Below are 14,732 nucleotides of genomic sequence, written 5' to 3'. Positions count from 1 at the left end.
GGAAGCAACGCAGGTAGGACTTGATGGGTGCATTGGTATGGATGTATTGATGCACTCTCCTCTTGGACCTCTCCTGATGGTGCTTGGCTGCTGTCATCTCCGCTAAGGGGCAGCTCCGGTCCCTGTTACACCCTCGTGCCCAGGCAGGATGGCCAGGGAGAGGTGATAAACAACCTCAGCATGGGAAAAATAAAAATAGAAGCTGATCTTAGCCAGTCTTTTGTTACATAAGCCTGTTCTCTTGCTGAAATGAATCCGGGGTTAGGAACCTGAAATACCTGCTGGAGGCTCGTTTCGCCTTCAGGGTTGTGATGCTGTCGACTCTGTCCTTTAAACTGTTGAAGGTATCAAGTGTGGGTATAGGGGTAAGGTATTAAGATTCTCTATAGCAGATTTATCTTGCTAAAAGGAGAAGTACCTTACAAGCTTCACTTGTAATTTTACATGTTGCTTTACTGCAAAGCGTCTATATGGGGAGACTTAGTAAATCCTCCTGGTTGAGGAGCTGAGCGTGGCTGTAAGCACTAATGCCAAGGATGGGAGCGTTGACTTTGTGAAACTTCTTTGCGAAGGTATCAGGCTTGATGAGGTTCTGAGCAACTTGATTTAGCTTTAAAGGTGATCCTGCCTTGAGCAAGGAGTGGGCTGGAGACCTCCAAGGGTCTCTCCTGCTCTAAGACTCTCCATGAGCCACAGCCTACCTCCTTTACATCTTGTTAACAGCCTGAATAGGATGCGCTTACCTGGCAAAGCTCGTCAGGTGGCATGCAAAAAGAATATGGAGGAGGCTGGATGAGCAGTCTCAGCAGAGAAAACGTGTAGGAGGTGTTTAAAAACATGCATTGCCTGTGGTTTCATGCAGCGGAAACAAGTCTGAGGCAGGGACTGAAAACGGGGCGATGTGGCTCTGACTGAATCCCGCTGCTACAAGTGATGCTGCTTCCCGAGCCGTGCTTTGTGCTGGGAAACGTTTGCTGCCTCCTGACAAATAGGATGAAACCTTTACTCAACTGACCCGTTCTTGCCAGCATGCGGATAACTCGCTGCTTGTTTCCGTTTCGTTTCTTTTTGAGGATTCTGCCTTTTCTAAGGCTGACTTGATGTTGCTTTGGGGGGAATTAAGGGGGTTTTGTTTCCTTTATTTTTGGCCAGGGTAGACCATTCCTCTGGGCTTTAAATACCCAGCTGGGAGAGACTGGGCTTATTGTTATGAAAATCCTGAATTGTAAGGAAAGTGAAGCAGCAGAATAGGCTGGAGGAGGAGGGGGGAGTGGATGTGGCATCTTCCCTCCGAAGCTTTTCAGGCACTGGGCAGACGGGCTTGGATAGAAGTCTCCGATGAGATGAGGTGAGGTCTTTTCAGTTCTTATTCTCTGTGACTTGCTGTTAGAACATAGACTTACCGCCCTGCTTCTCATTCCCTTAGGCAGGCTCCTCACTGAATGCATGCATTAACCCTTGCACTGCTGCTGCCAGTGAACTGTCATGCTGAGTAGCACGGAGAAAACACTAGAGCCCCGGAATTGGGCAGGCACCGCACTCGGAAAGTACAGCAGCTGTAGCTTTAAGAGATCTGTTCTATCTACCTCTTAGCAGCAGGTTTTTGTTTCCCCTCCTCTTTCTCCTCTTCCTGCATCTTCCCATCCTCTCGTTTCCCCTGTACTTCTGTCTGTAAGGTACAATATCCTCTCACTTCAGTTGAGCCTGGCTGCCACAAAGCTTCTTTCCTTCCTTAAGGAGGAACACGGGCTTTCTCCCTACAGCATCCAGCAAAACCCTCCGGCTCCGAAGCGCAGGGGCACTTTAAGTGCTCTATCCTTCCTCCTCGCTACCAGAGGCGGATAGCTCCAACAGGGAGTGGGACCTGGGTGGCCGGAGGAGAAAACCCAAACGCCACAGCCCGCGGTGGCAGGTAGAGCAGTGCTTTTGCCAGTGTGAAGTTAGCGGCTCGCCGGCATCGCTGCTCCGGTTGGGAGAGCCGGGTTGGAGGTGTCCATCTGGGAGCTAATGGGTTGTGCTCTCACTCCACCCATCCGCCGCTCACCAATTGGAAGTGAGGGAGAAAGATGCTCTGGATGGATTAATATTGGAGCCATTGAAAAAGCAAGAGCCATTGCCACCGTGGCCACCTGAGCAAGTGGTGTTGGGAGACAAAAGTGTGGTGGCTCCGGGGGGGGAGCAGCCAGGAGGGGAGCGGAGGCTGTTGGAACAGCATCTCTATCAAAAGTAGTGCAGGTAAGTTGTAGTCTTAAGGGGGAAAAGCCCCAAACGGGAGCACTACTGTTGCTGGGTGATGCGTTTGGACAGGAAATGTAGAAACCCAGCTCTGCCAGCTCTTGAATTATTTAATTCACTAAAATAAGACAGTACTTGATGTGTTTCCAGTGGGCTTTGCTGCTCAGTGATAACATCTATTGCCTGTGCCGGATGTCTCTGTGCTGTTGTGTTTAAGGCTGGAGAATACCTTTTGAATTCAATTTACATTAAGCAGAGTGCTGTCTGTCAGGCTTTGAATTTAGTTTCAAGATATGCAATGGGGAGAGATGAGCGCAAGAGATCCTTACCTGCTTCTGGTTTTTGTCTAATTAATGCTAAAACATCCTCACAGCCTGACTGCGAGGCTTTACATGCTCATGTTTCACGTGGGGAGAGGGCAGTGCTGAGTGAAAACAAAATGCATGGCTGTAATCTAAAATGCTAGCAAACATCAGCCCTGGTGCTGTAGCCATGGAAGCCGTGTAGACGAACCATAAACAAGGTCCTAATGAATAACACTTCATCGTTCATTGTCAGACTGCAATTATTTCACCACTGGATAAGGGGCATCTTTATTTTGGGTTGATGATGGACAGCAAAATCAGCTCTGGTGCTGCCGGCTCTGCCCCCTCCTATGTTGTTGTTGTCACTGCTGCTGTTCTGTGGCTCCTAGACATAAAGACTGGAATGGGGTGATGTGTGTTATCCTGTCAAGCCTGTTGAGATCCAAAATCCCTGCTTCTGAGGGGATGGTTGAGGTTGCAGAGCATCCTTTGGACTGCTCTTACTCTAAATAGCAGGAAGAGGCTTTTTCTTTCTGTATCTTGCCTGGAACCACAGCTGAAAATGTGTTTGTGACCCAGGTGGCTGAGTTCACTGCTTTACTTCTGTGTGTTTCTGTGTTTCCAGTATAGAGCTTGAGTTTTGCCGTAACTTCTGGTTTTGTGTGAATTGGAGCTGGTTTCCTGTTTCATCTAGATGCCTTCTGCGGGGTGGTGATGGGAAGGGGTGCAGGAATCACTTTGTGAAAGCTTGGCCTGGCCACTGCTGCTGTTCTCATTTCTGGTGATAATAAGACCATAAAATGTTCGAGTTGGAAGAGGCCTTAATAGCTCATCCAGTTCCAACCCCTTGGGCAGGGACACCTTCCACCGGAGCAGGTTGCTCCAAGCCCTGTCCAACCAAGATTCTGCTTCATAGAAATGTACTTTGTTCCAAAATGGAACCCTGGGGGGGATGCTGGAGTGTGAACCTGCTGGTATTGAAGCATCTCTTCCAACTAATCCCTGACTAATCTTATAGCTGCTAGTTTACACCTAGCTCTAGTTTAAAACACTTGGGCGACTGCAGGGAACGGCTCCCTTCCTCTGAATAGCCCCAAGCAAGTGAAACATTGATAGACTGTCTCATAACCATTCTTGCATGTTTTACACAGTACCCCTGCAGATAAGTGGCAGGTGGTGGCCTCTGGAAGACCTGCCCTGTCCAAGGGAAGCATTTCAACAAAGACACATCTCGGGCACCTTTTTGAATCCATGGTCAACCCTGACCACGATTTGGGACCTTTGTGGTGTTTCATTTTATTAAGAGTTATGAGGGTTTGGACAGGGCCCTGCAAGCGAAAGAGCTGTCTGAAAAACTGTCAGGAAGAGTTAATGCTTTCTAAATTATTTAAATGCTTCAGGAAAAGTCTGGTGAAAAGCCTCAACCGGTCTGTTCTTGAGCCTTTGCCAGCTTGTGGGATCTCTGGAGGTATTGGCTTTCCTTTCCCTTCCATGTAGCACTTATGCAAGAAATCCTCGCAAGTCTCAAATCACTTTTTCTTTAGGAAGACAAATGAAACCTCCCCCTTCAACCTGGACAAGAAGAAAGGCAGACAGGCCAAATTCTCTGTCCCGCAGCCAAATCCCAAAGTGTGGTTGTTCCCCTGCTGCCCAGCTTGTCCTGCTCACCTGCAAAACACTCGCCAAGAAACCCAGCTGAGGAGGAGGAGAAGCTGTATCCTGTCAGCAGAGAGCACGGCTTTCCATTTCCAGGGTTGTTTCCTCTTGTAGCTCACCTCTGGGAGGCACCCTTGGATATTGATTGCTTGGGTGGGCTGTGTTGTGATGACTCAAGCTGGACAGGCTGCTGGTACATCCAAGCATCACTGATACCAGCCCTTAGTGTGTGTGAGATGGGAAGCCTCTGGTAGCTGTCACTGCTGTGATCTTTTATTAGCTGGATTTATTGCAATGGGTGTTCTGGAGGAAGGTGGGGAAGGGATGAAGAGGGGAATTGTTCAGTGCAGTGAGGGAAATGCTTTGAAAGCAGACATGTCTGATCCTTGAGCCTGTGTGTGGGTGTGTGTTTGCCTGGAGTGAGCAGGCAGGAGGATGCTTCCTGCTTCATCCTTTCAATACGATGCTTTTGATTTTCACAGCCAGTAGCTGTGAAAATTAGTTCTGGGATTTCATTTACTGTGGCATGATTGAAGACCTCCTCACACCTTTTGCTTTCATCAGAAGAATATCCAGCCCCTTGCATTATAATCCCTGATTTGATGTTTCAATGCTTCCTCAGCCTTAGAATCACAGAGTGGTTAGGGTTGGAAGGGACCTTAAAGCTCCTTTAGTTCCAAATCCTAGTCATGGCCAGGGACACCTTCCACTGGACCAACCCTGTCCAGCCTGGCCTTGAACACTGCCAGGGATGGGGCAGCCACAGCTTCTCTCATGAAGCTGTAAAGGTATGTTTTCTGCCTGGCTTGGGACTGGCAGGCCAGGGTGGTCACACTGCGGTGGAGGATTCCATGGGTAGATCCATGGGGCAAAGCTTTACGTCCAAGTGACTAGTGCACTATGGTGGAGGACCACGGAAATATCAGAGGGTTGGAGTCATGCCTTGCAGAAGTCCTAGAAATGGGACACTGCCCAGGTGTGTTAGAGATGTTTGGGTTTTGTAATCCAGGCCTCTTTGTCCTAAAAATGAGTATTTTTTGGTAATGAAACCATGGTAGGAAGCAAAAAGGTGGTGAAGATCCTTTAGGGATACTTACAGCAAGGGGACAGGGGAGACAAGTGATGCATGTATGCAATTCCATGAAAGAAGAGTGTGTCCAACATACATAAGTTATCAAGAGTACTCTTTACTAACAGCAACACCTGCTCTTGTAAGCTTTGTCAGATGACTTGGCTGTGTCTACACATAAAGAAAGCAAAGCTTGTGCCCCTGCAGGGCTGAGTGCTCTGGCTAAGCAGCAATTTGGGTTTTTGGATCACTTTAAAAGCACCTTCCTCCTTTGTGCCTGCTTTGGCCAACTACTTCATCTCCTCAAAGCTTACCAAGGTGAAGGGGTTTGGAGTATAGGCTTAAATCTTCCTGGGTCATGGATGTCCTGTAGACTGTTTTCAAGACCCCAAAAGTTGATTTCTTATAGGTGCTTGCATGCAGGCAGTGTTTTAATCAATCCATTTAGGTAAAGGTCTCCAACAAAAATCCCTGCTTTATTACAATGGGGCACCAATACCTGCAGGTACTGCTGCCTGCATTAAACCTCTAGGCATGCCATGTGGGGATGTGTCCCTCACCCATCCTTCAGCATCTGGCTGTGTTTTCCAAAGGCTTGACAGGAAGATATTTAGACATGTGTGATGGGCATGTGGATATAATCAGGGGGAGGAGGAACACAGCTGGTTCTTTGTGGAGTTTGTCATGGGGCTGTGCAGTGATGTCACTGAGACAAATAAAGGGGAAGCTGAGGAGGGATAGGGCTTTGGTGTGCCTTGTGAAAGGGTTTATTCCCATCCTCTGCTGGGATGAACTGTGTATGGATGTGGAACTTATATGATGTTAAGGTCCTTTCTAACCCTGACTTTCCTATGATTCTATGTGTGTATGCACTGAGAAAGCCCGTGTGGTGCTTGCAGGGGGAGTTAGGCTGTGAAGCTGCGATGATGAGTCCTTTAGTTGATCATGACTCTTACCCCTTCAAGTTAAAACTCCCTGTGATGTAGCAGTGCTGGTATTTCCCATTTAATGACTTATAGAACCATAGAATAATTAGGGTTGGAAAGGACCTTAAGATCATCCAGTTCCTACCCCCCTGCCATGGGCAGGGACACCTCACACTAAACCATGGCACCCAAGGCCTCGTCCAACCTGGCCTTGAACACTGCCAGGGATGGAGCATTCACAACCTCCCTGGGCAACCCATTCCAGTGCCTCACCACCCTCACAGGAAAGAATTTCCTCCTTAGATCCAATCTAAACTTACAAAAGGTCTTTTTATCCCCTTGAGCTGCTTTCTGTGACGTTTTCCTTTGCCTTCTGTGACGTTTTCCTTTGCCTTTATCAATAGGAAGTGTTGGTCTGGGGGGAAAGGTCTAAAACTGGGCTTGCCACAGGCAGCAGTATGTACCTGGTCATTCTCCTGTCCAAGTATTAACAAGCACATCTTACTCATCTTACACTTCCTTGAATTACAGTGGCTGGTTTTGAATCCTGACTTGTGAGGTTTGGGTTTTTTTCCTTTCTTTTGTCATGCCTCTCTAGGTGTAAAGAAAACCCAGTAAAATGTCAAGGTTCTGTCTTGTCAGTTGTTACTGCCCAGAGCAGAAGCAGAGGGGCATGTTTCACATCTCTGACTGGGTCAGGATGAGCTGTGCTTTCACCAGTGTTTTCCAGTTCAAGTATGCTGTGGGAAAGGGATCAGTTACTGAGGCGTAGATAGAAATGAGACGTGGTGACTTCAGGCAAAATGGCTTTCTGCATGCTGCTCTCCATTCATTCTTGATGACTTGGATGGTCCAAGTTTCACCCTGCAGCGAATGCCTCCACCAGGAGACCTTGCTGCTTGGTTGCTCCCTGAAAACTGCCAAAATCTCATGTTTTAAAAGCACAAGTGATGCTCTGAATGATAATGCTGCAATATTGTTGTATTTGGAATTGATCAGATTTGCTGCCTGTCGAGCTCTTTCCCTTTTCTTCTGCAGTGATGTGGTTGTATTACAAAAGGAGTTTGAGGCTTCCTCATCCTCCTGCTGTTGAGCTCTTGCTGCATACAGAAAACACTAAACTCTCAATTGTGGATTCCTTTCAGATGATGCTCCACATAATTTGTTTTTAAAAAGTCCTCTTCTGCAGATTTCCCTTGGGATATTTCTTGTGCGTGTGGCTTTTTCTGCTAAGTCTGTCGGCTTTTCTGCTGACTTTGGGTGGAGGGAGGAAGAAGCACTGTGTGGTTATTAGGTATCTGAAGCACATAAGCTGTGGCTCTCCTCCTGCCCCAAACTGCACCATCCTGGGTGCAGCTCCCAGGTTACTTGCGTAGCTCTGGGCTTCCTTGTCCTGTGATGTTAATTCATGGTAGGGCGGAGAGAATTAAGAGTAAGAGGTGAGCTTGGAGTTTAATACTGAACGCCAGGTCTGGTGAAGCCTTGGATAGCGGTGGTTCTGCTGTCTTCCCTCAGGTGTAAGCCTTGGATGAGACAATATATTTGGTTAAAGAAGAGATTCAGAGCAGCCCAAAGAGAAGGACTTGGGGGTGTTGGTTGATGAGAAAATGAACATGAGCCGGCTTCAGTGTGTGCTCACAGCCCAGAAAGGAACCCTATCCTGGGCCGCATCCAAAGGAGCGTGACCAGCAGGTCCAAGGAGGTGATCCTGCCCCTCTGCTCTGCTCTCGTGAGACCTCACCTGGAGCATTGTGTGCAGTTCTGGTGTCCTCAACATAAAAAGGACATGGAACTGTTGGAAGAAGTCCAGAGGAGGCCACGAGGATGATCAGGGGCTGGAGCACCTCCTGTATGAAGACAGGCTGAGAAAGTTGGGGCTGTTCAGCCTGGAGAAGAGAAGGCTGCGTGGAGACTTCAGAGCAGCCTTCCAGTATCTGAAGGGGGCCTGTAGGGATGGTGGGGAGGGACTCTTCATTAGGGACTGTAGTGACGGGACAAGGGGTAATGGGTTCAAACTGAAACAGGGGAAGTTTAGATTGGATCTAAGGAGGAAGTTCTTTCCTGTGAGGGTGGTGAGGCACTGGGATGGGTTGCCCAGGGAGGTTGTGAATGCTCCATCCCTGGCAGTGCTCAAGGCCAGGTTGGATGAAGCCTTGGGTGCCATGGTTTAGTGTGAGGTGTCCCTGCCCACGGCAGGGGGGTTGGAACTGGATGATGTTAAGGTCCTTTCCAACCCTAACTGTTCTATGATTCTATAAGCTGGACTTGGCGCTGGATCTGTTTGAGGTAGTGACACTAACAGCAATGTTCCCAATCATTCAGGGAAACCGATGCCCAACTATTTAATGGCAGTGATGGACATTTTTGACACTGACTAACAAACTCCTGGAAGTCAGCTTGAAGTGGCCAAAACCTTGCTTCAAAGCTAAAGCCCTAAGTGTCTTCTGGGAAGCAGGGTTCTTTCCAGATAACTGGGCAGCTCAGTTTGTTGTACTAAGAACTGGTAATTCCTCCTGGGAGGAAATTGGGAAAGTCTGAAGTCTTTTTCTGCTGAACAAGTGATTTTTGTTTAGCTTCTTGTTCAGAGGCTCAAGTGTTTTGCTTTATCAAATTTAAGGCAAGGCACTGCATGAGCTGATGAGCTTCAGAAATGTCCTCAAAGGGCCAGCAAAACAATGTTGAGGAAGGCAGTGGAAATTGGGATACTGGAGCACAGACGGAGTAAAAGATTATGGAGGTACATAATGTTTTCTCATTACTTATAGGGTAACTAAATGTTCAGAGACAACCCAAGAACAGCCTATATTAAAGGGCTTGTAAATGCAAAAACCTTTCCAGTAATTCCTTTAAAAGTGGCTTTGTCTCAAAGTGAACTCCAATTAAACATCAGGACACTAGAACTTGGAGGGATTTACTGGAGGGAACTCATAAAAGCCAAAGTCTGTACTGCCACTTGTGGAAAGCTTGTTCCAGAGCTATGTTTGCTTCAATATAAGGCTTGTGCTGCAGAGGACTGTTTACTTGGAAGATGCCAGCAGCAGAACATTGTAATTGAGTTACTGGAGTATCCAGAGAATGTGTTTTTATTTGTAATCCACTAATATTGCAAGGCTCGAAACTTATTACTAACCTTAAAACAAGGGAGTTAAACCAGGTTATTAGCTCTGAGACACATTTCCCACAGGAATTTAATAACGGAGGATGGTATGGCGGGCTTTTGTCTCGTTTTGTTGTTCAATGTAAATCTAAAAATGGTAAGAATGCCAGAAATCAGGAAGTGTACCCACTTTTTGTCTGTGTCCTGCTAGAGACCATCTGATTCATCCTAGTCCTGAGACCAAGAACCTTAAGCTACAGCAAATGCAGTTACCAGTTCAGTAAACTTCATGTACCTCCCCCTTGGTGGCTCTTGAAGTCCCTTCAATTGCTTCAAAGGGCAGTGGCTTATTTCTGAAGTCTTAAGCTGCATCCTTGAGTCTAGAGAAATAGGCTTTGTTTTCCACTCTGCAGTACTTCAGTGCTTCAGCTCTTCTACCTTTTAATTCAGTGCTCATGAAGGGATGAGAAACTAGTCAGAAGCTTTCATTTGAAAAAGCAGCTAAGTGGTGACACTTTCACTTTAGTCTCATCTAATAGATATCCCTGCAGGGAATAAGGGCGGTGGGAGTCAAAACTTACTTGCTGCAGTAAATTCACTCATAAAAATTGAGAGCACTGCTTAAACTGTTAACAGAACTATACCACATGGGTTTTGGCACATAATGGAAGATAGCTTCTTGTTCTGCCTTTTGAGAGGGAGAGAAATTGGGAAGCCTGGTTGTCCTTGTAGGTGCTGGATGAGAAAGCAGAGTCTGGAGAGTGAAGACGTGGACCTGGGTTAATACTAGAGGCATGAATGTGGATCGCTGTGCTGTGTGTGTATCTTAGCTTCTTGGGGTAATGCTTCCCAGTTTTGTCTCTAGAAGCCTGACCTTCTGTCTTGCTGAAATTGCTTTGTTTGTGTTAAGTGATGAAGTCTTAGAAAGAAAACCTGGGGGGAAAGGAACTGGTGGATCGAGGTAAGTGGTGTGCCAGTATGGAGAGGGGGAACTCCCACACCTTGGTAATAAAGTGCTCCCTGGACCGTAGTTCTCTTCCTCCTGCCTGCAAAGGCTAGTGCAGGGGTTGATTCATACTTCATGGAATCCCTTCTGCAACTTCAGGCATACCCTGGAGCACTGTAATGTTGATCTCTTATGTGTCTGGAGACTTGTATTCCTGCCCAGGCTTCCCCGAGCTAAACACTTGCATCGGTTATTGCAATGTTGTATAACTGCCCCTTGGTTGAGTGCTTTTAATTTCAAGAGTGGAGCTGAGATGGGGAGAGGAGATGTGGGTTTGTGTGTGTGCATCAGGCTGTGAGTCTGTACCTTATTGCTAGAGAAAAGAGGATGCTGCCTTGCTCTGTTCTGCATAACTCGAGCCCATTGCTCCTGTCTCCAGCAAAACATGACTAAGGAGCCAAGACCTTGGATATTAAAATCCCATAAGCCTTGTGAAAGGAGAGGCACGTGGAGCCTGCTGATATGTTTGCCTTGCTGGCTGCTACTGAGCATGCACTTAAGCACAGTCTGGCTGGCCTTGTCCTTAGCTAGCACCCCATAAACATAAGCTATGCTTGCTTGTGCTAAACTGATTGGGGAAATATGAAGAGCAGGAAGAAAGATTAATCACACTCTCCAAATCTGTCTCCTTTTATTCTGCTCAGTTAAATAGTTGGATGCCACTTTCTCTAGATTATCAGATGGAGATGATGTAGCCCACAATTTACCCTTCCTACCATCACTTCTGCTAACATGATGACCTTTAAGCTAGTCCCATAGCTCCATGCTTGTGTCTGGACTTGTGTATACACCCCATCACCTTTTACCTCCTGGGCATGTTACACACCATTCCTGATGTTAATGTGCGCAGCCCCTTCCGTAGGCTCCAACAAGCCTGTTTTGAAGTCTGAATCCCATTGCTGCAATGGGACAGGATTATGTAGGGAGAAGACAAATTACCAGGGCTGGACTTCAGCCAGGACATGGTAGGGTGGACGCCTGACTCTTTTTCCCAAACGTGCCATTGCATCTTTTAATTACAAGGTTAAGACCTCTGGTTTATGACTCATCTGAAAAAACAGCACCTCCAACATAATTGCCTGAGCATGTTGCCTAGGGGACTATCGCTCATTAGTGACTCAAAGCAACGAGTGCCACCTAATGAAATGGCACTGCCTGCTGTAATACCCCAGCCTTGCCCTTTTCATGCCTAGTCCACGCAGCAACCAAACCAGAGTCTCCCATAAAGGCGTGAAGTCAACCCAGGCAATGCTGCAGTTAGAAGATGTTTCTAATGAAGAAACCAATCAGCCAGCCCTGAATTCCTGCTCCTTGGGTGTTATCAGCGCATGGAAAAAGTGTGTTTGGTTAAAGAAAAAGCAAAGAGTGTCTCATTTTGCCTAGCGAAGGATGAATGTGTTGCTTCAGGCTCCCTCAGAAGCCATAGTAGGAATGAGAAATGGATATGCCATCCTGGTGGGGATGTCACTTCCTTGGGTAATCTGTCTGCTTAGGCGTATTCTGTTTGTTTCTCTGAAATACGTAAACGCAATCATTACACAATAAGAGTGTCTTTCTTTAGAGAACTTTCCTTTGATCCTTACCATGCTAATCAGCCTGGATGGATCTTCTCCTTCCCTTCCAGGTGGAGGGAAACAATTGTAATGGGTGCCCCTTGGCCACTGCGCATTTGTTCCTCCAACCCATTGTTCTGGGATGGACTTGGAACATCATGTTTCTCTCTTGGACCAGACACTTGAACTACCCTCGGGTTTGTGTGGTTTGTTTGTTGGTGTTTAAGTGGTCATCAGGGTGTCCCTCCAGGAGCCTGTGCAGTTAAATGCTGTCTGCACTGAAAGGTCTGAGCCACGCTGGGCTGTGACAAGTGTTAGGGCTGGAAGGTGCTGTCGTCAGTGGTGTGACTTGTATCCGCCTGACAAACAAAGGCTCCCGGTGGACCAGGATGAATTATGATGCTTGAAAATGCGGTGCACTGTAAAAGCAAGGGGGGGAAAACCCACCCCTGTAAGCCAGAAGTTATGGGGTAGAGAAAGTGTCTTTGGGAAACGGTCTCATACCTCAAACGAAAAGCAGGAAGCCTAATCTGTAGAACAATAAAGCAGGCAAAACCTCTTTCCTTGTTGGCCCAAAGTCATCCCAGGCTTGCGTAGGTAATGTTTGATTAGCCTAATGAAGTGGGGAAAGACAGAGTGAATCTATTCCTCTTTCTGATTGCATTTTGGCTGGGAAGAAGCATGTCAAGAGGCAGCATCTAGGAGCAGATTTTGAAGGGACTGCTTGGGTGTCTCTTGCTCAAGGCTTGATATGAAGAGTTCTTCTGATCTGATTTTATGGTTATCTCACCATAAAATAGGGCATGCACCTGTACTGGAAAGCTGGTGTTTCTAGCCCACACAGTCTGAACTGTCAAATACTGTTAGTATTAAAAACAGCCAGGCTGGGTTTGGGTTGATCATACCTGCAAGCAGGTGCTCCTCTGCTGCTGGATCATCTCTTTGCATAATAAATACCCCGTTTGCCAGCAGCTGTTTGCAGAAATGACTCGCCAGCAAATAAAGTGTGTTCCATGGGGATTCAGTCCTGGTGCTGCTGTGTTTGTGGGTTCACTCTTGGTCAGCGTCACTTCCCATTTGTGGCTTGTGAGACCCCACTGGTGCAGATGGTGTTTGCTGCAGGACCCCAGCTCAGGAAGCGGGCCAAGGAAGGCTGCAGCATTCAGGTGCTTATCTTCAAGTGCCAAGCACTGTTTGGGGATATCCTAATGATTAGGGAGCAGCAAAATAGGACATGGAATCCTATTCCCAGCTAAATTAAGTTGTGTTTTCTAAATTAAACTGGTTCTTTTTATCTGTAGCATAAGCTACAGCTTAGACTTCATTATGGCACATAAAAGCCTTGTAGATACTTAGCTTCTATTAATGTTTGGATGCCCTTGTTCAGGTTTGATCTGTCACCAAGATGATCAAGCCTTGTCCTGATCTTTAGTCTTGCAGAGCTGTGGTCCCAGCCCAGGATGCCTGAGACCGCTTAGCTTATTTTCAAGCAGCGGCTGTGACTGTAAGGGATATTCTGGTAGATGTTCAAGTCGATAATCAAAAGGTTAAAGTTTCCACATTCAGGAAAACCTAATGACTGCAGTATTTTGTGACTGGCTTTCTGCTGTAGTCTATGCTTATGGTGAGTTTAGCAGTAAGATGAAGACATTCAGCGTCTTGATGATTCTTATGCCTCCTTTCTTTCCTGTCTTTTTAGAGTCTCCACCAGCAGCAATGTCAAGAAATGGATACTTCTTTGAAGAAAGTGGCAAGTATTATTTGTCTTATTTGTACCTAGTATATCACCTTAGCGGAGGGAGAACTTGGAAGAGGTGATACAGCATCTATTTAGCTTAAGCAACAAGCAAAGACAGTCTTGCATGGAGGTTGTGTAATCTTGTACTGGAAGCAGACTCTGCATTTTTAAATCCCGTAGATGTTGTAGATATTCAAAGCAGTAAATAATCATCTTCATGTTGTCATCAGTGACTATTCTGGGTGGCTCCTTGTTTTTCAAGTTCTTTCATTATGTTTTTCCTGTAATACAGGCTGGCAGGTGTATTTGTCTCTGTTTCTGGAGCGGAGAACAGATGTAGGTGTCAGATCCCTTCGGAGACATCCTGCCAAGAGCATCAGGCAAATGTCGGATGGCTCTGGTAAATGCATATTTATTGCAAAGGGCTCTCCAAGATCTGTTTTCTTTGAAGCAAGATTAAGCTTTGGTGTTTAGAAACCTGTGTATCATCTGCCTAAACAAAAGTGCGTGAGTTCTTGGAGATATTGTACTGATCAAGGGGCAAAGTATCATACAACCAAACTGGAAGTGCAGTGAAGTCCCAGCTTCTTTACTGGATTTGGAGGAATAGTATATGTGAGGGTTGTTAGGGATAGATCATCTTCAGTGTTCAACTCAAGAACAGCCTCTTTGGGATGTAGTCTCTAAGGGTTTGGGCTTCTTGCCCTTGAGAAGGTGCAGTGCTTGGAGTGTTCAGGGTCTTCCAAAGGGTGAGAGCAGAAGACTTAAAATGCTCCAGTTAAGTCTCTAGATGCTTGTAAGCTGTCACAAGGCTCATCCTTTTTGTTCCAGGGGTTCAAGACTTAGGTTAACCTGTGGGAAGGGGAAGCTGAATGTCTGCCACATCAGCTGTAGTAAATCCATCATCACTGTTGACACTGCTTCCTTTGGCACTGCTTTCTCTGAAAGCATTATACGGAGCCAATTTCTAGGAGTAAAAGGATGAAACTGGAAGCAAACACTCTTAGCTCTAGTAAGAGGTCTTTTCTGAAGGCTGGGCTGAGTTGCAGAAGGGCAGAAACTAATGCCTGCTCTTAGGCTTTTTGTGGGCATGTGGGGCATGGGTAGCCCTGCTCCTAGCTTCTGTAGCTTACTTGTGGCCTGATGG

The 14,732-nt window shown here is 46.6% G+C and overlaps 1 protein-coding gene across 8 annotated transcripts in view; it reads left to right on the top strand.

Moving 5' to 3' along the window:
- Positions 1-14,732, top strand: part of SLC4A11 (solute carrier family 4 member 11) — a 144,155-nt gene that overhangs the window by 51,296 nt on the left and 78,127 nt on the right. For 5 of the 8 annotated variants that reach the window (XM_061441087.1, XM_061441085.1, XM_061441088.1 and 2 more), the window contains exon 2: positions 13,547-13,597. The exons of 2 other annotated variants lie outside the window; for them this stretch is intronic. In XM_061441087.1, coding sequence (XP_061297071.1) covers positions 13,547-13,597 — 51 coding nt within the window. Of the gene's footprint in view, positions 1-1,937; positions 2,236-13,546; positions 13,598-14,732 lie in introns of those variants that run through there. One more of the 8 variants, XM_061441089.1, reaches the window with a different exon arrangement.

This window comes from Pezoporus flaviventris, unplaced genomic scaffold (genome assembly GCF_033815535.1).
Source record: "Pezoporus flaviventris isolate CSIRO_AGI_PZ_B2104156 unplaced genomic scaffold, CSIRO_AGI_Pfla_v1 ptg000188l, whole genome shotgun sequence".
In the NCBI taxonomy this organism is placed as follows: Eukaryota; Metazoa; Chordata; class Aves; order Psittaciformes; family Psittacidae; genus Pezoporus; species Pezoporus flaviventris.
The sequence above is the reverse complement of the archived record's forward strand: the minus strand, read 5'-3'. Positions and strand labels throughout refer to the sequence as shown.